The sequence below is a fragment of the Aythya marila genome, assembly GCF_965140915.1.
Source record: "Aythya marila genome assembly, chromosome: 2".
Classification (NCBI taxonomy): Eukaryota; Metazoa; Chordata; class Aves; order Anseriformes; family Anatidae; genus Aythya; species Aythya marila.
Window position 1 is genome coordinate 39,487,478 of NC_139043.1, and position 24,912 is coordinate 39,512,389.

At 34.7% G+C, this 24,912-nt stretch overlaps 1 protein-coding gene across 3 annotated transcripts in view; it reads right to left on the minus strand.

Annotated features, from left to right (window-relative positions):
* Positions 1 to 1,486: 1,486 nt before the first annotated feature.
* Positions 1,487 to 24,912, minus strand: part of ZNF385D (zinc finger protein 385D) — a 430,542-nt gene continuing 407,116 nt past the window's right edge. For all 3 annotated transcript variants that reach the window (XM_082754569.1, XM_082754568.1, XM_082754570.1), the window contains 4 exons: positions 10,251 to 10,484; positions 8,139 to 8,317; positions 6,637 to 6,738; positions 1,487 to 2,460 (listed from right to left, as the gene is read on the minus strand). In XM_082754569.1, coding sequence (XP_082610695.1) covers positions 2,227 to 2,460; positions 6,637 to 6,738; positions 8,139 to 8,317; positions 10,251 to 10,484 — 749 coding nt within the window. In that variant the 3' untranslated portion in view covers positions 1,487 to 2,226. The remainder of the gene's footprint in view (positions 2,461 to 6,636; positions 6,739 to 8,138; positions 8,318 to 10,250; positions 10,485 to 24,912) is intronic.

Genomic DNA, 24,912 nt, shown 5'->3' on the forward strand with positions numbered 1-24,912 from the left:
TCTAAACTTCAAGAATTTACACGTACTCTTCTCTTTTTGGAAACTCGAGCAAAGCAATCCAGCTAGTAACCAGCCCTGAAATCACTATCACTTCTAATTCATGGCTACTTTGGAGTGAATTAAATATAACCAAAAGCCCATTTAATTTCAAGGCACAAACGTTGGCAAATAAACTGGATGAAATACATATACATAATATAGAACTTATTTTAATACTTCTAGATAAATAAATGCATCTCTTTGGAATTCTTTGGACACAGACATCCATGGAACCTCTTCTTTCTCTCTTTATATATATATATATTTATAAAATCTATATGCAGAGAGGTTTAAAAAATGGCAAATAACAATGTATGTGGAAGGCTCACTGATGAACTGCAAGTCAAAAGTGCTGTATATTCCCATCCTCTATATCTTCCACCTGTCCATATTAACCACAGGCAGTATTATATAGCAACCACATGGTCAATATTTTGCATTACACCCTTTTAATAAAATATTTTAAATCATTTCCCCATCAAAACTTAAATTATGTTTTTAATTTTTATTCCTCCTAAATGTATGGTAGGCATTTCACTTAGCTACACGTCAGAGTGGTCGCATGTGACTCAGCAGCGCACTCCATAATATTAATAGATACTTTTCAGCTCCCTATGGGAAAAAGCAGGCAGCAAGAATCGTATTCAAGACGTCTATTTTTTTCTCTGCTGTTTGTTACTTACCACTTAATGACCCACATGTGAAACTCAATGGTTATATAATTATTTTATATAGTAGATTTTCTGTTTATAAGTTATTTTTCTTACTCTAACATATATACAATATATCTATATATACCCCTGATAAATCTTATTTTAAAGGGACACAGTCAACCCCTTTAAGCCTCACAGTAAATATATAAGGCTTTAAGCTGCCCATACATAAAGGTCAGCTACAGAATTCAAGGGTCCCTTCAGGTCCTAAAGGTTGAATTTGTTCCAAACCCACAATGTGCAGTTATCTCATAATATGTATCTCATGTTGCTGTTTACATTTTATAGGTATATTAAAACATTTTATATCACATCAGTAGGAAATAAAACAAGAGAATAAATCAGTTTCTAAAACTAAGCCTATTGCAAAAAATGTTACCTGTATCTACAGACACTCCCACTGGTATGATATAAAAAGAATATGTGCCATTTTGGGGATGAAATTCTGGCTACACTGCAGTCAGGAGGAACTTTATACTGACTTAAATGAGGCCAGGATTTCTCTCTTGGTTTTCATTTCTTAGTTATGACTATGCATAACCCATTTGTGTCTTCCCTTTGCTCAACACTAAAGTGTCAGGCCTGTTTCATAACCAGAGTGCATTTTTTTCTGTCCATTGGCATTCCTTAAACATTGATCAATCCTGTCTTACACATTTTGAATTTATGCACACTGTACACATCCACTTTTAGTTAAATAAAAGTTTGACCTATTCTGTGTACAGCATTTGGATTTTTTTTTTCACTAAATGTTCTTTATCTTTTACCTTATCTTAACCATAGATAACCTTCATGCCCATTCTTCCATGGGTGACGAAAACAATTTTGCTCACCAGGAACAGCTCCACATTATTGTCATCATTTTTGACTACTTACCAAGTGACATAATTTGTTCATTTTATCTTTTGCAACTCAGTTAGAAACCTAGTGGCATAGATAGAGACACAATACTACTGTTTTACAAGACATCTATTGTATCTACTTTTTTCAGACAAATACCCAGTAACTGCTGATTTGGCAGGAGGATTGGTAAGGGTACTACTATTCACAGTGTTTCTTTTTTTTTTTTTTTTTTCCTTCTTCTTTAATCTACAGAATAAAGTATTTTATGTACATTGGAACCAGTTAATGCCCTTTAGACAAATTTGTAAGTTGTTTCATAAAGCAGGAAAGACATTGCAGGGAAATATGTGCCAAAAAGCACAGTCAAAAGGCTTCATAAGTTTTATATGTCACTACAAGTCAATGCTGGAGATCATTTCTAAAACGATCAATGCTCAAAAGAGGAATGCTCTCATCTGGAGAAAATACTGCCCATTCCCCCTTTTAGAATTTGTTCAGTTCTCTATCAAAAGTCCTGGCTCTTCATATATACTTTAAACTATAAATAAACACTGCATAGTTCAATGTTCTTGATTTTCGTTTTTGTTTGTTTTGATTTGAAAAATTATTGCAGTTAATTCCTGTTTGGAGTTCAGTAAGGAGCAAACAGCACGGGAGTATGGGTGGTCCGTATAGGCCCTGGAGCTGGTCGTAGGAGTGCTGGAGGAAGTGCTGAAGTCTGGAAAAGGGTAGCTGCTGGGGCTGTTCGAAGACTGAAGGGGGAATTCACAGCCACAGCAGCAGCTGCTGCTGCAGCTGCTAGCGGATTTGGTAAGATTCGTGGAGCTATCGGCTTTGAAGGTTCCTTTGAAAATACTAATTTTACCTGTGGGGAAAAGAGAAAAAAAACAAACAGAGAAACATAATTTGTTCATGTTAGCTACATGACAGGAAGCTTGACATAAGATTATAAGTGGAAAATCAACTAAGAGAGGCCTTGTACTGGTTACGGACTCTGCAAGCTGCAGGGTTGTGACAGGAGACTTGATCTCACACATTAAACAAGAGTGAGTTGGATTTGGTAGAAAACAAAGTTTCAATGTTCTCTTGGCTGTGGGCTAACCTCCTTATCACCGAGACTTATAATTTAATATGAGATGAGAAATCAAAGCAAACCTAAGGGGGCTGGGCAATCTGCACCTACATAAACCTACATGTACACTGTAAGAATTAAATAAGAAAGAATTAGCCATTAATTAAGAGATCTCCATCTGGACAGCTTTATGATAGAGACCAGATCAGAATGAAAACATCTCATTCACTGGTGTGACTAAGAATGTACTTTAGTTTTCATCATTAGGATGCAAGTTCTACTTAAAAACAAGATCCACAGCTATCTCCTCTTTATTAACTGCAGCTACTGATAACAAATACATAAACAAAGTTTATCTTTCACCAGTTATGAAAATCTCCTAAATGTGTTTCATGTGACTAAATACGTGATTAATTCTATGGGTGTATTCCCTATATCATACAACGTCTTGCCTTGTCTTCAGAAGACTGTCTTCTGAAGAAAATGTTGGGAGACCTTTTTCACTAAAGTACTGTTCATTATTATAACGACTGTGAAAAAAGCATAGATTAATATATATATACACACACACACACATATATATATATGTATATGTATATATATATATGTGTATATATATATATATATTAATCTATGCTTTATATATATATATATATATATATATAGTCATGAAAAACTCTTTCCTGTATCACTTAGTGTGGTGCCAAAGGATGATATTTTTGTTACTGTTGGTGGGGCTTTTGGTTTAAATAGTTTTAAATCACAAGTCTTGCACAATAAGAAATACAGTTTAGAAAACTCTGCATTTAGAGTTTGCAAAAAGAAAATAAATAAGCTCAAGCTTTGTTCAGACTAATTGAAAATACTCAACAGACCTTCACTATTATTTGAGTATTTGAGAATTTACGTTTGGTATGCATAAAAGTGAACATCAGAGTAGTCTAGTCTATATAGATTTCTGGAGGTTTTGATGGGATTTTAAGGTTTTAATGAGAAGCCAGGAGCCTGAATACCTTAATTGTTCTGTTTTTACAACTCTGAGGTAAGGGTAGAGACTTCATCCACCAACAAAGAAAACTTCCCATCAGCTATGATTGACTCTGGATGGGTTTGTGTCCTGGAATGACCTGAGGTCCTTTGCATAGCATGTATACCTGAATATATGGTATTCAATATACAGAATACGAATATATTAATATATGTACTATGCTCTTGTACATCTCAGTCTAACTACAGACACTTCTGAAAGACACATAATGAAATACAATTTCTCATTCTTGAATTGAAAGGGATTTTCAAATAATTCACGTGCCTTATATCACTCTGATCCTTTCCACTCAATAGTACTGTGGTGAGTGAATAGTCAGAAAGAAATCCTCTGACATGCAACAAAAGTGAATTTCATCATTCATAAAGTTATCACTGTATTCCTTAAAAATAAATAAATAAATATGCTCTTTACTAGCCAGATGGATACAGGATTTTGACTTTTCCTAATATCCATTGCCAACTGTGGTGGTCTCAATGTCCTTTAAAGCTCTGGAAGGGATACTCAGAGGGGAACACATTCTGTAATTTTCTTAATAGAGGATAAAATGGGCAATAGACACTATGATCAGATAAAGATGATCTTATCAGTGTTACATCCACTGTTCCAAGCTGTCTTCTTCCCTTGCTGAACATTTGACTTTTTCTTCCTCCCTTACTATTTATTTAGTACATATTTTTTCAGCCTTATTTAGAACAGTCAAGAAAAATACTTTCAAACTAAGTAAATAAATGAACAAATAAAAATCCTGAGTACAAAGTACAAATAAAACCAACCCAAAACAACAGAACATGTTTTTCATAAAAGCTATCTCATGGCAGACAGTTTGGGCTATGAAATGCCCGATAACTTCTTTCTTTCTGGTGTAGCATTTTCAACTAAGTCTCAAAACTAGATTTCTTCAAGTGTAAAAGAGTACTCTGGGAATTCATAAAGCTTCTTTCTCTGAAGCAGTATAAATTATATTGAAAATATGGCATTGGAGAGCTTTTGGTCTAGAAAACATATGAGAATGTAATATGTCCTTTTCATAACTTCCATGGGGGGGGGAGAGGAGGAAAGATGATGCTCATGTATTTGTTATCATGAAGACCAAAGATCTTAGGTGACAATATTAAAAGGCTAGGTCATTCTTAGAGGAATCAGGAACTTCTAATGAAGTTAGACTTTCAGCTAATTTATCAACATCGTTGTGATTTCAAGATAGCTGCAATAACAGTAACATTTTTTTATATAGAGTACGATGCACATTCATTATCAAATCTCTCTGCAAGTGCTAATTAACACACAGGTCAACATTAAGAGTTCAGTAGGCATTATGCATTTCATTTACAGTGAAATAAACAAAGGGACTGTGAATGACTTGAAAAATTATTAGGGAGTAAAGAAAGTTAAAGCCTAGAGCTCATCATAAACATTAGCACATCTTTGGCTTGTTGCTATGCCATTCTGCATTTCAAGTGACAGCATTTTTTTTTCTTCTATTCAAAAAGAAACAAACAAAAAGACTAAATGCAGCCTCTGTTTTACTATAGCTATCTGTTGGTTTATTGCTAAGTCATTCTCTCTGCTTTAAATTCCCTCTGACTCACCTCTGTTCTGACTTGTGTATGGTGAGCACCTGGGAGTGAGGCAGAAAGAAAAGGACTTATTGACTTTATTTGTCTATGCACCGCTTGGAGGGCCTTGATTCTTGGCTGGAGTTCTTAGAAATCACCACTACATAAATTGTTAAATAGACAACTGTGTACAACAACAGTAACATAATAGTTATTTTTACCCCCTAGGAAACAATGAATTTCCTCAAGGAATAATAAGCTTGACAGAGAAGCTATATACAACTTTCCTAATTGTACATTTTCTATTCTTTTCAGTGTATCTTATATGTAGTGGAGACCTTGGTCTCCCAGGTGGATTACTGAACAACCCTATGGGGCTATTTCTGTATTAGTGGATCTACCAGAATAGTGCAGTGCATTATGTTGCAATATCTAGGAAAGTTCCTACACAACTGAATAACGCATGAATGTACTACAAAAAAAAAAAAAAAAAGGGCTGCCCCAACAACGACAAATTCTATATTGGTCAAGAAAAGAGTTTAAGTTCAACTAGCAGAGAACTGGGATCTCACAGAATAAAGCTCTAAATTCTGTCTGCATTAGAGAAAATGGACAATGAATAAGGGCCTAATCTGTATGAGGCCAATGAATCAACACCCTCAGCCTGCCAAAATCATCTATAAACCATTACAAAACACCATGTCACATAAAACAATCACACAGTTTATCTGATGTAGATAATTGTCAGATGCTTCACTATCCCACCCACAACATAAACTGTTTCTTGACTAATGGCAAGATCCTGGTGTTGTTTTTTTTTTATTTTTTATTAAAGAGTAAACATGTTTTTCATCTTTTGAAACTAGCAAGAACTCCACAAAGTTTGTCCTGTCAGTTGAAAATGTGACCAGAGCCATCCTGAAACTGAGCAGAATGAAATGAGAGATGGATTTTTTTATTGTTATTGTTTCAATTGTTATTTGAATAATTTTCTAAATGAGGAATGAATAAAGGTTTTATGTTTTATAGAGCTTTATTTAGTTATTTCACCACTATTGTCTTCAGTGAAAACTGGAAAAATCCTGTTTAATGTTTGCATGTTTCTCTCCTCTCTTGCTCTCTAATGACCTTTGAAACTAGCTTCTTTCCTAAGGTTATTTAGAGGAGCCACGAAAACAAGGACTCATGGGTCCACACCCTTCAAAGGATATAAAAAGTCTCCTATGGGCTTCCATGACTTTATTTAGGCACTCGCATACTCCCATTGCTTACACTATCCTCTTATTTTAAATATTCTTCCATTCTCATTTTCTAAATACCCTACTCAGCATGATTCTGTGAATCAAACGGTGATTGGCTTACCCCTAGAGGATGCGTTCCCTTCTGGAGTTTGTTGTATGGGCTGTATTTAGGTTTAGGCGGCTTCCCAGCAGCTCTGTCTTTGTGCCTTCTACTGCTTATGTGCTGTTAAAATACATTGGAACAAAAGGAAAAAAAAAAAAAGAAAAAAATGATATTTCCTTAATTTCAAGTTCTGCTTTCCATGTGTGCTCTAATACTGAAGGCTGCTGCTCTCCACAACAGCATTATTTGACTAATTCAATAATGAATGAGAATAGGGCCTATTCCAGTTTGAGTGATTCCTTTGTGCACCACACACTGGGACTGTGATTTTCAGCAGTGCTCAGTTCAACTTTGCTTCCACTGTAGTCAATGAATTTCTCACCTTTGTTAACTTCAACAAGATCTGAATTAGGACAAAGCTAGAATCCTTTGAAAATTTCCCCTCCCTGTCTTTATAAAGCACCCATCAAATTCAATCCACTGCTGATAGAAAGTTTTGGAAGAATATTAGATAGTACTGCACTCACTATTCAAAAAAAGGAAAAAAAAAAAGAAAAAAAAAAAAGGTCACAAAAGGGTTTAAATCCCTAAGAAGCCTAGAGTTCCTTTTAAGATTTCAGCTGAAAGATGGCTACATATCAAACTAAATGACAGTGAAGTAAAATCACAAAGCCCATTATCTTCTTTATAAAATCTATTAGATTTTACACGAATCCTTCTACACAGACTTTATTGCAGTATTAGATGTAAGGGACCTTTTTTAGAACTGTATTTTTACTTTGATTTTCATTCTTGAGAGAGTTCTTACAAAAGAGAAAAAGAATTGGACTTTTTCCTGAAAGCAGAAGACAAGTATTTCTATTGTCCATTACAGAATTTATCTTCATTCTTGTAAAGTTCCTTAACAAGCATTTAATTCCAAAAGGCATATGGTATTAAACTAAGTGTTTTTCAGTGCAAAGGCTTTGTTCATCTGATGAATGACCGAACATAACTTAGTGTAATTGCAATGTAGAGGTCATGCTTCTCAGTTACAGAGTAACACCAATAAAAAGAAATAATCAAATCCTCTCCATCCCATATTTTTAAGCAGGTTGTTCAATGTTCTGTGAAAATACTGGCTACAACCACCTCCACATCTTTGTCAAGGCAAATATCATGCAGTACACTAAATGTCAGGGTTTATTAGCTCATGACAACTATCATAGTCTAAAGACAGTTGTAAAACATTGCAGCTTATAGCTTCTATAATGCTTTAAATAAAAACATATATATATATTTTAATATATATATATATTAATATATATATATAAACAAGCTTTTGAGAAAACACATTTTGTACAGGAGAAAATCATATCAATAATGAAACATATTGCATAAAAGACATATAAAATGGACAAAATCTATAAGCTCCATTTTGATGTGAACTATTAGATTGACACATACTGATTGTGTTGGTACTTTATCACCATAAAAACAAAGAATAACCAAGGATCACACTCTGCAAGCTAGCTGAGTACCTGTTTCAGTTGTGTCTCAGAGTTTACGTGCACATCACATATTTCACAGTGAAATGTTTTGTTCTGAAGGCCTGTGTTTCCTTTATTCACAGGTCCTTTGCCTTTTACGCCTGCCCGGGGAAAGGCTTTTATGGTTCCACTTCCATTCCGAGCTTCCAGCATAGTTTTGTGCTTAGTCCCTGGAGACATTAGAAATGGGAAACAGAAAGAACTTTCATAATTTGGTTGCATTCACTGTTTTATTTTCTTTCTAAAAGAAAATCATATGATAGCACCTCAGCTTGGTGCTATGTGCTATCCTTGGAATATGTCTGTGTTTGTCTGTATCATATTAATACTAACGTAATGGTATTTCACATCTGATATTTAATTATTAAATTACAGTTCTGTACATAGAACACTAGAACAAAGCAGCCACACCAATAAGTAGTGGCACAATCAGGTATCCTGATGTGAAGTTAAATGAGTGTGACTTTTCTCATTAACTCCTGCTGCTAATAAGACCTGAATTGTAGTTGCAAAGGAAGAGTAATTTAGCTATTAAAGGTGTAGTTGCCTTTGATTTGTAGCCCTTCTGAATGGATTGATAAACAGTATTCATTAGGTAGCTTACACTTAAATCTGTAATTAACTAATTAGTTCTCAAACCACAAAGGGGCAGATGTTGCTAGCAGCAACCTGGACAGAAACCAAAACATGTGAGAAACATGCATGTCAGAAAAACATACTTGCATTGGTAATTAAAATAACGGTTGGATAGAAAGCAATTGTGTCTATTGCTGTACCTTTATTCAGACCAGTTTCTTACACTGTTGCCTTCCAGGCAAGTAGTCTGTGAATATAATGGACTACTGCCATGTACAGATTTAGTATTCCAGTGATAATTACTATATGCATCCCGTTATACACTTTTCTAAGCATGCATGTGTACAGCTACACACACAGTTTATCAGCATAGAAAGTAGAAACTTGGAGGTTTGTATCTAAATATTCACAGTAATGTTTTGGCTCATATCTAGATCACAAAAATGTTTAGAGTCTAAGCTTCATAGGTAATTAAATAGGTTAAATATATACAGCTTTATGAACTTGAAATGTCACCCGTTGAAGATCTGGCATACAGGAAACACAGTAGTCAAAACTGACTAAGCTTTGTTTCTCATGAATACCAATAAATTTTTGTTTCCTTTTTAATTTAAACAGATTCTATAGGCTTGTCAAACTTTTTTTTTTTTTTAAGCCATTTATCATTTTACTTCAGGTATACTAGCATTGTCTCTATCTTTCAGTCCTGAGGGTCTCTTTCTACCTCTTAACTCTGGTTACTCTGCTGTCAGGTAACCACTGACATCCAAAATCAGGAGTTTTTCTACAGGACTGTTATAGGTGGTCACTGTCTCCATATTAAATTCCAAGATATTTTAATGCTGTTTACCACAAAGCCAATCAATAAGACATTTAAAATAGTGACTGTGGATAATGGTTGTCTACTTCCTGAACTTACTGATGTTACTAGCTCTAATAACAAAAAAAAAAGGTTTAAAAATTAAGAAAGACAGTGGTAAGCAATTACCCATTCACCTCTCATGCACCAGTCGCTATCATTTGATGAAAACAATGGAAAACCATAAATTTTACCAAGTTATTAACAGACAATATGGGCCTAAAAATTTTAACTCATCATTGAACTCTGACTGACACTCACTCTTTCAGCCTTAATTTGTTAGATTTCAAACAAAACTAATGATATTCATTCTCAGTTTGCTAGCTGGCACAAACAAAAGTATGCAAACTCTGAACACCAAAGGTAATGAAGCATGAGCTGTCATTTAGCTCTATAAGGTCTGGAAGCTGCAAAAGCTAAAATGTAAGAAAATGGGTAACTTGCGTGCAATAAATTTCCTTTCTTCCCCCTTTTTGAAAGCCTCTTTGCCTGTCATTTTTATTCTTTAATAGTTAATGAATTCCATGTAATTGCCAGCTTTCTGCCACCTCTTTGTCCCCTGCTGCAAGAGATCTAATCTATTCAGGAGAAGATAATTGCAGAGCTCTTGAGACAGAAGGAAAAAAAAAAAAAAAAAAAGGAAGAAAGCAAGTATTGCTCCATCTCACCACTGTTGTGCGCCTCCAGCTGCGAGGCAGAGTTGACAGCGACTTTGCATAGTGAACAGTACAGCAGTCTTTTTGCTTTTTCTTCCTCAGTCTCAACGGAAGGACATGTGGTGCTGCTAGTGGCTGTTGTGGGGATTTTCTCCACTTTAGAGGTGATCTCAGTTGTCATAACACTGCTCTTCCGGATTTCCACGGTTGTCGTCGTTGATATTGCTGGTGTCCCTGTGGTAACGTCTGTGGACAAAGGGATGAGATGGAAGGAAACAAAATAGAAGGTTGTGACCTTCAGTGTTTGCTTGCTAACACTGTAACTGTACAGAGAGCCAGACCATGCTTTTGATGGTTTGACTAACGAACTAAATCTGACCTTATTCTTTGCATTTTGTATGGTTACTCCCATGTATCAAAATGCCATGTACTGTCTCCTCCATTCTGCTAACACCCAGTAAATACAAAATTCACAAACTGAAAAGACAGGTCATTAAGACTGTACTGTACGACTGAAGGATAATCCATTAAAATGGTTGCATAAATTACCAGAACAATAGGTAGTTAAAATTTATATGCAGCACTTTAGATACATAAACTGTCACAGTGCCACATAATACTTACACTGATTGAGTAGCTGAGCTAAAGTTTGAACATTCTGTACTAAAAAAAATAGAATCAAAATAATTGTATTAGTGTTATCTGATAAAATAAAAAAATAATTTTTCTATCACCGTTTATCTATGCATTATTACTATCCAATATTACATACTAGTAATGTATACTAATAACTGTAATTAAAAATACAACATTCTGATACCTACACAAGCACTAAAAAGACTTTCATTTTGTCAGTAGTATGCTTGGAAAAACTGTCAGCATGTTACATATTTTAATCTTTTTGGAAATCTAATGCTTACATCTAAGAACACATGCTTTTTCTGTAGTTTTCAAATTCTGAAGAGAGAAAACACACAGTGATATTATTGTTTGAATAACATATAAATTACACTTTGTATAAGTCCTAAATATCCATGTTCAATATTGTTAGTTAACCCAGCTTCCAGATGAGTCTGATTTCCAACAAATAAGTACTGAGGGCCTACATCCCTGCCAAGGATCCAAGTCTTGAATGCACCAAGGAGCTGACAGCCTCCTGGGAACTCCTACTGAGTTCTCACAGATATCTTGCCATCCCATTTTGGAGCCTGAGTGCCCTCGACTCAGACCTCTGCCTCTGAAAAAGGGAATATCCTCATTCAGTCCCCTCTACTGATCCTCATGCATTTCCATGTCATAAAAGGAGAGAAAAGAAAAGGCATGGCAGTATTAGGCAAAATAGCTATTAGAATAGGCAAAATAACTATTATTTGGATCTAGATAGATCTCAGTATGTATTGTGATGCAGGAGGGACACTTTAACACAGAAGTATGTTAATATTGTTCAACAATTTCATTAATGAAGAACACACATTAATTTAGCAGACAGTAACAAACTTGGAGGAAGGGCAAACACACTGGGAGATGTGATTCAAATCAATTTTAATGCATTGGAGAAACAGTCTAGAAAACGAGATGCTTTCCAGTAAAGACAATTGCAGGAGTCCACACTTGGTAGGATTAATGTAACCTATTAAAACAGGATGTGTAACCTTTTAAAACAGGATGAAGAACATTAGCCCCAGTACTAGTGTGTTTTTGTTTTTTTTTCTCTCTCAGTAAAAACTTTCAGTAGTGGATAACAAGATGAACACAGATCACTTATACCATGATGTTATGAAAAAGGTTCCTGCCATATTGAAAGTGTGAAGTGAAAGATTTATGAAGTATTTTTTTCTCCTCTAATCAGCACTGGTGGCCCTGTATCCAGTCTGGGGACAGTAAACACCACATAAACAATGATATGCTTTGTTGTTAATTCAGCAGCAATACAAACGCAAACTAACAGGAAAGAGGTTGTGAGAGAGGAAGCCAAAACAAATTAGAAGTTTAGAAAATATGACCTATGAATCTGAAAAACGAAGGGTAAACAGTGACAATATTTTTCAGATCTGCAGAAGGTAGCTAAAAATAGGAGAATATACTCTTCTCCCTGATCCCTGCTAATAGGACAAGGACTATTGGATTACAGCAAGAGAGACTTAGATTAGACATCAGGAAATTCTTTCTAATTTAAAGCTCTAAAGCCTTAGAATAACCTACCTACAGAGATCCTGAAATATTGCCTATTGAAGGACTGGTTGAAGAAATATCTGTAGGAGCAACCCAGGTCTGACCCCCTTTCAGCTAGCAGCTTACCTCTGAGGAACTTTCTAGCCTTGTCAATTTCTATATTTTGCAATGTTTCTATATATTCTCTCAAAGGGTTTGATGAATTATTATTTATAAAACCAAAAAAGATGAGTTTGTGATATGAATAGTCTACATACTGCTGGCATTAAAACATATAGTAAAAGGTCCAACTCAAAGTTTAATAAAAGTACTTTTTTTTCCTGAGTTGGAGTCTGGAAGTGATAATATTCTGAATGTACTGAGGATATCAAATACTGTTGTAGAAGAAATGGTGTTTTCTTGCTGAACATTCTGCTCTTATTTTTTTTTACTGATTAACAACAATGTTGCAAAAGAAAAACAATATTTTGAAAAATTAAGTCTTTTGTTGGAAAAATGATGAGTAGGTCTGTCCACAAAATTACTCATTTAACTAGTCACTTCTTCACCATTCCAGAAAATCTGTGTTGACATTGGCTTTTCTTGAGCTGAAAGGTGCTGCAAGTATACCAAAAGCCCACACCCAGTAGTATGTAACACTGCTTTTAAAACTTCAGTTTCTCCTGGGACACAGTAGCTACTAACAGCTAATGTACTGTCCTGGTAAAAAGGAAGGCAGAGGACAGCAGGAGGGAGAGAAAAGGAAGAGAGAACGAAGACATTAATATTAACTAAGAATTGGTGTCAAAGTTGGTGCTCATCTTAATCTTGCAGGAAATTAGATATGTACATCAATCACCATTACCAGCTTTGTGGTGCAAGGGTCAGTATGCCTTAAGCAAAGTATGGACCTTTATTTCTTTATATTACATAGGAAAACCTAAGGCAATGGACAAAATATAAAATAAAAATATGTATACATTAAAAAGCTTAAATAACCGCAGATTTTTTTCTGCTTAAAATATGTGAACCTCAATATGTATGTTGACCTTTTATTTAACCATCTAGTTATCTTAAAGTGAAAAGAAAATATAATCAATTATCATAGTCCTTTTGAAGGTATTTTGATATGTATGCGTGGAAGCAGCATTGTATACAAAAATTAAACTAAAAATTGTAAATATCATTCCAAAATACCAATATTCAGAGCATATATCTGGCTCATATACCTTCGAAAACATCACCTATTTAATACATCATATATTTCATTAATGCAAACACATTAATGATATCAAAACACATACAAGAAAATCATCCAAGTTCACCATGTGAAAGCCATGACACATTTAAAGATGCAAAGCTGCTCCTCTTCATACAATCTTTACAATTATCTGCAGGAATTATGGGGGAAACATTCTAAAAGCTTTTAAGAAAGCTTACAAAGAAGGAATTAAAATCCTTTTCTTACCAGAATTTCTAATCTAACCAGCATGTGCATCTTTGAGTGTATTACAGTGTTGCTGCCTGTACGCAGTTAGGTGTCCTAAATACAGCATACTGCATTAAAGGTATAAGTGATTAAGGGGAAAAAAAAAAAAAAAGGCAGTAGGAAGACATTTGAACAGATGCCTTGAAGACTGAATCAGCATTTCTTAGCATTATATTATGACAGTGCTTTAAGAACTATTTCAATAATAAATGATCTAAAATTGAGCTGGAAATTCAGTCACAGTCAAATGGAATATTTGTTTCTGGTGACGCAGGCTTGCAGCACTGTGCTATTTTCATACCAGTGGCCTGCAGCAAATATTCATTATTGCAACTGTCACTACTTGGCTTCGGCATAGAAGCAGATTGCTAATATTGAATGGAACTGGACTCCAGCAGCAAAAAAAGGGAACACTTCAGAATTCAAAACAAATCCATTTAGGTTCCTGGTTCTAATATAGCAATGGAATAAATAATATTAATATTAATATTAATATTAATATTAATATTAATATTAATATTAATATTAATATTAATAATAATGTCATTAAAAACTAATCTTGCTCACTGGCAAAATCAAATTTTATTTTAACAAGAAGGCAAAACCATAATAAAAGCATTCAGTGAGAATTGACTCCGTTGGGTAGTACAGATACCATAGTTCAAGTGCAGAACTGCAAGTGTGTGATTAAGGTCCTTCTATGTAAGCAGGATTAATTTTATATCCCAGCTACAAGCCTCATGAATTTTCTTTAGACTGAAGAAACAGAAAATTGCAGTCAACTCATGTTTTTCTTCTGAGTATGAGAAAGTCTCACTCATCAGTTCCTGCTTCTAAGCATAAGAATTTCTTATCCTAAAACTATAAATAGACTTACAGAGAGAAAAGTGCTCTGACTTCAAACAAATCCCAACTATTTATGAGCTTATTTTTTCTTCCACAATCTCAAGTGGCATGCATTTAAAAATATGCCTGATTTAGTGCATACTCATGCATTCTGGTCTCATTTAAATTCAGCTTTGTCTTTGACATAAGAGGATTGAGCATTTGGCCCATAATGCTGTCCAGGAAGGAAAACAAAATTAATTTAAAAAAAAGTATGTTATTTCTTATGCCACACAGAATTTGATATGAAGTATTTCACTATACTAAAAGCTCTCACTATTGCAGAAACTTTGTCAGCTGGTTTGCTGTAGCAAACCTGTATCAGGTAACAGACTGCTCCAGTATGGGTGGCACATTCAAAACAGTCTCAACATACTAGTTTCCTGCCTTCTAGGAACTGGATCCCTGGTTTCATCTGTCTGTGTTTAAAATCCCGTGCTCTGTGTCCTCTGTGGTAATTACATTAGAAGATAAGATAACATTTCTTTTGAATCTTTAAATATAACAGTGGAATGTATTATAAACAAAGTACCATCTCAAAAATAACTGTGATCAACTTTATTTTGTACTTGGCTGACTTTCTGTACTCGTATGCTTAAACATAAGCACGTGTGCTAGCACATTGGTTGCATCTGGCACTTAAATAAAACACTTTGGGGAACTTTGACTTGAATGTATCAGCTCCTCCTCCTTTTTATGTGGATAATATAACCGTGCATATTTTGCGGTTTGGATTGATATTTGTCCCATTACAATATATTGTACAGATTTTTTTTTTGAGTATCATATTATGAAAATTCCATTCGTTATATTTAATTTTACATTCAAAACCTGGATTCAATATAGTTTTATAGATCTGTCCCACCCAACATGGATATCTTTCACTTAGAGAGTCAGATGTATATTTTTAGAACTTAGAAGGATTCACATAACTTCTCTCTAAGAAAAAAAAAATAAATAAATAATTACAAATGCACGGCTTAGAGACTTAAATACCTTACATCACAAGGCTTACTTTTTTTTTTTTTTCTTTTTTAAATAAAAGATCTAACTATCTGAAATCCGAATGACAGTTGTGTACTTCAATACCTCAAGATCTCCTTCAATGAAACACCACTAAGTATCAGAAGTCATGATATTTGACTGATCTTTTACAGGACAGTTAATCAATGTGCCATAATGGACAATCTGAGGGCTCTGAAATAACAAACAAACCTGTGTAAGACCAAACAGGTTATACAATTTTCATACAATTTGGAAATTTTTGATGAGGTGCCTCTTCCAACCTTGTTTTTTAAACACCGGATAACCACCTGCTTTCATTTTATATCCTTTTCACTGCCCTGGATTGTTAGTCACTGTCTTGCTCATATTCCTTGTTATTTTGCTTTGTCTAGGTGTCCATCATTACTGCTTTTGATATCGAGAAAGTAAGAGGCTTAGTGTTTCTAATGTATTGCCCAAGCATTTCCTAAAACATACAGAACAAGCACTACTGAGAAAGAGGACTGCAAAATTCTCCCAGGATCAGTATTAAAGCCAAATACTGGGAGTTTTCTTGGTTTGTAACTGGAGAAGCAATGACCTCACTGTTTTGACTAGACCCTGTTTTTTAACACTTAAACAAATCACATTATACACAGTACTCATGGCTCAGAAAAAAAGGATGAAGAAACAAGTGGCCCTACAAAAAGTGGCCTCATTTTACTGTGGTCTCTATTCCCTGCTTCCCAGTGACATGCCTTGGTGCTGACCTGATGGGAGCAAAACAGAAAACAGTATGTTTGGTGACAAAAGATGTCTGTAGAGAGAGCAAGAGTCAAGAGAAAGTAGCAAACTTCACATAACTGCTCTTCGTAATTTTTTTCTCCAGCTAAGCTTGAGTCTGCTGAATCCTAAAATGACCCTTTTTCATTAATTAGCAGTACACAATTTTCTAACAAAATTATACCTCATTTTTCCTAGCAGCTCCCTCGTTTTAAAGCACAGTTCATTAATCCTGAACAGGATTAACCACAGAGGGACAACTGCATTCCTGTTAAGGTTAATTGCACAGAGCTGGCAGCAGCAGCAACAGCTGGGGGTAAAAGGCCTATGGAAAGGGAAAGAGGAAGGTAGGGAAACATCATGCTGTGCCTGGGATTGGGACTTTTGAGTAAATGTAGCTGACAAAAACGTGTCTGGAAGGAATGGAGACAATGAGGAGAAACTATTTATTTTCAAGCTACTTTAAGTAAGTCTTGGTTATGACTGGATTTGAGATTTAAGTCATCCTTTTGGGCCTATCACACAGATTTCGTCCTCAGTGAGACAGAATAATGTCCTTCACCAACTATGAGTGAAAAGGTCCTCTCACAAGGAGCTTTAAGGGAAAAATCATGTTCACTGAAGCTACCGTTGCCATTTAATTAATGAGACTCATGTAGTGAAAAATTCAATTTAAAATCTGGACAAAGTGTTTGCTTAAAGGGTGGAGCTTACAGTCAAGTGCAAAGAGGATTGTGCAGATTGGGGCTCAGCAGCCGTGCTAAAATAATACACTTCCTGTTTAGAGTCTAACTTGAAGGTTATACATAAGGCAGAGTGTCAGCTTTCATTTCAATAGTTACAACTTTATTTTGTAGGGTGCAATGTAAAACATTTCTTTGAAGATAATGAATAAAGCAGGCAATTGGTGGTTTGATCACATATAGAAGGAAAGCTGCATTATCCTATGCATTGTTCTTCCACGCTTGGCAACATCAGAAACAACACTGGAAAAATGATACCAATTTTACATCTGCACATGCTTCTATATATTTTTTGCAACTTTTAAGTAAAAGCAAACACAATCAAAAGTATATTTATAATTAATCTTAATGCATGAGCAAAATCTGTGCATTGGTTGAGTTTACCATCAGTAGGAAACAAGAACTTGAAAGCCATTCCTTAAAAGCTAAAAGCCCGCTAAATAAAAAGATTCTGTAAGAAGTACTACAGTCAGATTAAATTGCCTTGAATGTACCTTTTTCTGCAGCATGGATGCCAACTTGTGCACAGCAGTCCCCATCCATATTATTAAACTCTCTTATCCCCCGAAACAGGGTGGCTGCACGTGAACTGCTTGGCTCATACTGAACTCTAGACTGTGCCCAGGGATATTTGGGGGATTTAGCTTTGGTCAGAAGTCATCTAGAGACAGCTATAGCAGTGGGAATTAATGGATAGTTGTGTTCCTGTGTCCAGGAACATCCCTGGCACCATGAGAATCAGTAGTGTAACCAGTAGTCCAAAGTACTTTTTAAAATATACCCTGTCTCACAATCAAGCTCCAAGTCATTACACACAGTGATATATGTATGGATTATACCTAGTCAGTATTGGAGGCAGTACTTCCCCAAGGGGAATGCAGGGGGTAACTTTAATCTGCATCACTAACTTCCAATGGCTATTATCTCCCTGCCCTGCTTTTAGAGCAACAAACCCATTAGGGCTTTACCTCAAGCTATGTACCTGGAAGAACACATTGTGATTATAAAGGCCAATATGTAATCATGATTCAGATTCATGCCTACTACTCCTGCTGCCCCCACATCTACACTGCAGACCTGGAAAAGGAAGAAGCAACTGAGATGTTGTCTTTCACTTTGCACTACGAACTGTAGTGATGGAAGTGACCTTTGAAAGGGGCGTTTTCTAAGTTCTCCTTTTCTTCAACAGAGACATAAAGCAAACACAGTCCAGATTATAGACTACTGGAGATGGAGAAGTGTTTTTCATAAAACATCAGGCTGGCAAAGCCTATTTAAAACTTGATATCAGAAACAATTTACTATGGAATCTCTCCCCCCAACAATCTGCCACCAAAAGCAAAGAAGTACAGGGAAATATTAATCACCAGCAGAAGGAGAGAAAATATATTGATGTCATTAATCAAATGGAACAAGGAAAGAATGAGTGAACTGCACCACAAATTGCATAGGATTGCTCTCCATTTTAAGCAGTGATTGTGTGTTTTTTTTGTTTGTTTGTTTTGTTTGTTTATTTGGTTGTGTTTTTTTTTTGTTGTTGTTGTTGTTGGTCTCGGGTTGAATGGTCTCTTCTAAATGTCCATCTAAACTCTAAGTTTAAAAACAGATTTCCTAGAACATATTCCTAGAACCTCAAAGTAAATTAAAATAACTGGTATCCAAATTGGAATTTCTGAGAACTCTGACTTCTGACTGCCCTCATAAGTGTAATACCTCATGGTATTCTCCTGTCTTGAATCCAGGAATAATTAAAGCTATTCCCTTTATAGCAACTTACTTCCTTTACTGGAGAGCACTGAGCTAGTAAATCTGGTTTTGGCAATAAACTAATGTTGTATCTAATACAGGAATTGTCAGAAGCTATACAAGCATCTGTTGCAACAATTTTTTTCGGTAGAGTGAAGGCAGGGAGAGCAGTGAGAAGACATCTGTCTCAAAGTTCACTGTAAGTAAAGCTTGTAGCAGATCTGTTCTGTGGATTGCTCAGCAATAGCTTTCTTACAACCACATGCTCTTCTGTACATATTTGAGATACCAAATGCTTAAGTTTTAGAGCAACAAATTTCACAATAAATTAATGAGAGAATAGAACAGGACATGCTACTGTTATTATCCTTAGTCTTTACAGCAAATAAGTGTTACAACTTTTTTGTTATCATATTTGGATTTTTTCTAGTCCTCTCCAGCTTGGCGCTTTTACAAGGAATGTTCCTTTGGCTGACTGCATACTGTTGGTAACACGTTTCATAAATTGACAGACGCATCTCAAGTCTAGTACTAAAGTGAGTGCCTGAGAAAGGAAATCTCTCTCAGTTTCCAGAGAGTCTTTTACTATGGACACCTGCAACTTCTATGACCATCTATTTAACTTTCATCTCCAGCAGGTTCCATCACCTAAAATAGATATTCCTTCTATTGCCTCCATCCCTTCTACTCCTTCCCGTCTCCAACCCACCACAGGCTGTGTCTGGGCTAGGACTGAAATGAAGGGCTTATTAAAAACACTGTATCATCATTACACTTAAAAGACATTGAATAATATTTACAGAGTTGCACAAACAATCCAGGCCAGCCATTTCAAAACAAGTTGTTGTCACTATAGTTCCTGGCATGATTGACAGGTTTTGTTTTGCTTTGTCTTATTGAAAAATGTTTTCTGTGCATTGTTTGTTTGTTTGGCTTGTTTTTAAAATAAAAGATAAAATTATTTTGCGCAACACTAACAGCCTCCATTGGCTATCATGTCAGTCTTTACCTGCAGGAAGTCTGCTACTAACTGAGCTATTAGTTTAATTATATTAGTTGGCAGAAGCAATGTTAAGTAAACCACAGTGGGGTTGGATGCCTGGTCCTGGGACTAGGCAAAGAGTGGGAGAAACCTGTCTCATTCAATAATTTATCGAGTTCCTTTTCATCAAATTTTCTCTGTGTCAGAAGAATCAGAAACAACATCCTTTCTTCCAGTTTCACTCCCTGGCTTTATCCACAAATACCCAGCAGGGAGGTTATTGGTGCTTTGCAGTTTGGGATGTTTAGCTAGTTGGTATCATAGAGTCAAGCTCTTCACAGAAGCAAAATGGAAGAAGAGGGCTTTCCTAGCACAAAGGTGTTCATCTGGTGAATTATATAAATTCTTTTGCAAATAAGGGAAACAGTGAAAATTACAAATATATTTTCAAATGGCACAATTTGATGCCATTCCTAGTTTCAAATCTTATTGAAGGAAAAAAACCTAAAATATATATATATATTATTTGATTTAACCAATACAGATAAAATGACTCTGGATTTCTATTTCAGGGCACAAAGCTAGCAGAATAGACCTTAATAAGGAGATGGCTACTCTTACTTTGCAATGACGGAGGAAGAGAGCAGCTATGTACTCATGAAATTTGGCATTAAAATGGCAGCTCAAGACTAGTTTTAGCAAATATTTGCAGGATCTCAGAGGATGCATTTAATTGTTGCTGTTCTTTGGCCTTCCCTTATGCATTCTTTTGTAATGTTCATATCAAAGGTTTTATTTGGAAAACTAAAACTGACATACATTAATATACATAGTGAGACAGTTAATTCTGTTGGACAGTTTTGCCCAATGCTTCCACAAGACAAAGGTTCTGATGTGCTGAGTAAAAGTAGCTATATTGTGAATGGTATGACCCCTTGGTATGACTTGGTGATTAGTGGTGACTTGGTGATGGTGGGCATTTGAAGAAGACAGCCCTAAGGAACAGGAGAAGGGCTACTAATAATTGCAAACTGTGCTAGCTATGTAATGGCTGGTCTTTTCACATTTTGTTTTCCAGTAGGGGAGCATATTAATGATCATAATTACAGTTTTTTATTAATTTATTTGATAGACCCAAATTGGCATTCTCTACATGTGCTACATTTTCCTTTATATGCTGTTCTTTTCCTAACAACAGAATACAGTAGCAACAAAAGTGGTTTCAGCTTCTCTTCTACATGTGGCTGCAAATACTACACCACTTACAAGATCATACCCTAGCTCCCTCTGTTAACTTTTTTTTTTTTTATTTTGTTGCACATAACAGTTATGCAGAGATCACTAAATCTGACATTATTCAGACCCAGTGTTAGCTCTTAGAAAAGAGAAAGAGAAACAATAAAAGTTCTCTTTAGGAGCTTAATATACTATACTGCTCAGTTTTCATTTCGTATGTCTCTCCCATGTGCACTATAACAGAGACAAATATATGAATAAGAGTCCAAAAAAAGCACAAATACAAGACCAGATGCTTGAAAGTTGCCCTTATTTTAAGAGCATGGAATTGCAGGTTTTTAATGAATAACTGAATGTATTTTTCACATTCATGTTTACGCAGTGTCTAGAAGAATAGACTGACTCAAGAGCCTTTCAGCCATAAAAGTAGTTCTTAATCAACATGCAAGTCTGAAGTATCATGGATTTGCAACAATCAGATCACTACTCCACAGGCACACCTTCGCTCAGCTTAGCATCAGTAATTTATTTAAAATCATAAAAGTAATATTTTTAACACTTCCATCAGCCTGTTGGTCTCATTTGTTAATCTAATCTCAACAAATCCAATTCAAAGACATACTGAGGAGCAGAATACACAGAGAATGGGGGAGAATAGTAGTAATTGGAGCAACCAGTTAAAAATAATAATCCAGAACAATTTTTTATAAAGTCTGGGGGATTGCTGTTTTGTTGTTGTTGCTGTTTGTTTGTTTTGTTTCGTTTATCTGTTTAGTTTTGGTTTTATTTATTTTTTGATGGAAAGTGTATTTTACCTCTTCTGGCTTAAGCCTTCTTAATATCTAGCAGATAGTCAAAAACATATGATTAAGTTTTTCAAATTGCTCAGGGAAAATCTGCTGTACTTAAAGTAATGTAAAAGCTACTTGCATGAAAAATATGGAATTAATAACTTAATTCTTTGTTTTAGCTTTACAAAATTTTAGAAAGCAGTTGTAGTGTGACTGAATTAGTAGAATAATAACCGCTGCAAAAACATACTTTGGAATACCCTTCAGCTTCAGCAGCATCCAATACATGAATATTTAAGCATCTCTTTAACATTGAAAGACCACATTAGACTTTCTCAGAATCAAAAGTTACTATATAAACCCTTATATAAAACCCTTACTATATATATAAAAAAAAAAAAAAAAAAAAACACAAATGGGCGTAAGCAAGGACCACTTTACTTCACAGCATTTTAGAAAAGTCAAAACAAAACATTAAAGATGACAGCACTGTTCTTCTGAAACAAATCTTTCCATATGACAGTACTTGAAATTGCCATGCATGCTATGAAATACAGGTTTGGGCCTTTCAGTATGTTCATTTCTGAAAGCATATGCAATTCATGCAAAATGTAAAGACTTTGGCCAACACTTGCACAAATGGTTTGCTTACATACTAGGTGCATTAACGATTTGTACGAAGGTAGAGAGCTTGCTTAGCCCTCCTTCAGAAAAACTGCATGAGTCATGATCTTGTAAGATAATTGATTGTAGTGGTGCTGTACCTATAGTCTTAGGATATATACATATATATATATATATTTAAATATATGTATATAATATATATGTGCATGTTTGTGTGCAATATACATATTATATTTATAATATATTTATAATAAATACAATATATATAATAAATATATAATTATATTTAGTATAAATATTACAAATATTATATATTATTTAATTATAGTATTAAATATTATATATAATATTTATTTTATATATCTCTCAAAGAAAATTATTATTATTCTTATTATTATTATCATTATCATTATTGTCATTATTATTATTATCATTATTATTATATTTTTCTTTGGAGTGGGAGAGAGAGACAGTAAACTGACCAGAAAAGAGAATACTGGTTCATCCCTTCCAAAGCCTCTGAACTATAGATTAAATAAATCAATAGATAACCGAAATCTCTATCCATGACCATAAGAAAAATGTATATATTTGTAATACTAATACTGTAAGATTTTTTTGTGAAATGGAAAACAAGAAAGTTGGAAAAATGCCTGAAGCAATAAATGTAGGCTTCAGCTACTGTGAAACCATTAGTAAAAACTGCTGCCTATCTCCTCTTCAAAGGACTACACATTATACATATATCCCCTCCCTCACAAATTAAGAAACGTTAAATTAGCATGAAAATAATTATACTAGTGCAACCCAAATATATTGGATTTATACTGTACCACATTAAAACAAATATTTTACCAGTAATTTTGAAAATGACTTCAAAATAAGCCATCCACCAATTTTCACAGAGTCTATTTACTATACATATACTTTCTCAAGTCTATTTACTATACATACAGCACACTGATATACTATCTCATTCATGTCCTTTTAATAGTGAAGGCAAGATCTCTAATGGCTGCGCATTGTTCACACATACAAAGAATAGAATACAGAGAATAGAATAGAATAGAATAGAATAGAATAGAATAGAATAGAATAGAATAGAATAGAATAGAATAGAATAGAATAGAATAGAATAGAATAGAATAGAATAGAATAGAATAGAATAGAATAGAATAGAATACTCCATCTTTCATTTCTATGTCAGAAATCTACACTGGTTAAACACTTGAATACCAATTTCTCATAAAATGAATTGTAGTGACAAGAGTTATCTGAAGATGAGGGTAGACATGACTGAACTGGTTCCATCTAGAAAGTGTGCTGGTAAAATTCTGCAGGAATGGAGAGTCCGTATGTCAATCATAACCATCACAACTCAGAGATGTCAAACAGTGTTCCAAGACTATGTTTTCTAAAACAACTTCTTATTATGCTTTCAGGCACTTTTAGTAAGAAATTAAGGGAAAGTTCCAGCAGGTAAAAAGTGTAATTAAGCTCAAACTAAACACTACTAACATAAAACAAAACAAAATTTGCTCCTTCTACCCTCTGTTTATACTTGTTAGTATAGTAGAGATTATATTCCAGCCTTTCAAATGTTACAATAAGCACTGGAAGATTAAACTTTGAGATGATAAAGGAATTCTTAGAGTACAAAGAACACACTTCCCAATTTTATATTGGTTAAAGATTCCTTGGGGCACACTGGACTTAGCATTAGCTATAACAGTGAAGCATAGGGTGTTGTTTTAATATAACCAGTCCTTAAGGATATAAATGCTTTGTAAGCCTGTACCCTTTTAGGGTTATGTTTTAAATATTAGTTTGCTAACCATAAATAGCACTTAGAAAGAAAGCTCAAAACCATGCTGGTGTAGGAAATTCAAAGTGGAACTCCTGAAAACAAGCAACTAGCAAAATTTCACATTATTTTTTCCTTTGTTATATATTTTTTCTGTGCTCTTTTAGGTCTTTGCCTCTCTACTTTTCTACTTATGGGAAATAAAACAATAAAACACCTATATAAAAACTAAACAATGACTTAAAATCAGCTTACTGTCCATTTCAATATGTAATCATCAGACTGTAACCTCTTGTATTTTACTGACAACAGGACTTAACTGTGCCAGGAAAGATGATCTGGATTAAACTCTTTGCTCTTTTGAATCTAAAGACATAGTCTACAGTAACTGACATTCCAGACCCATATTAGGTAAGACTTCACAAATGATTTTTCTAACATATTTGTCTTAGGCAG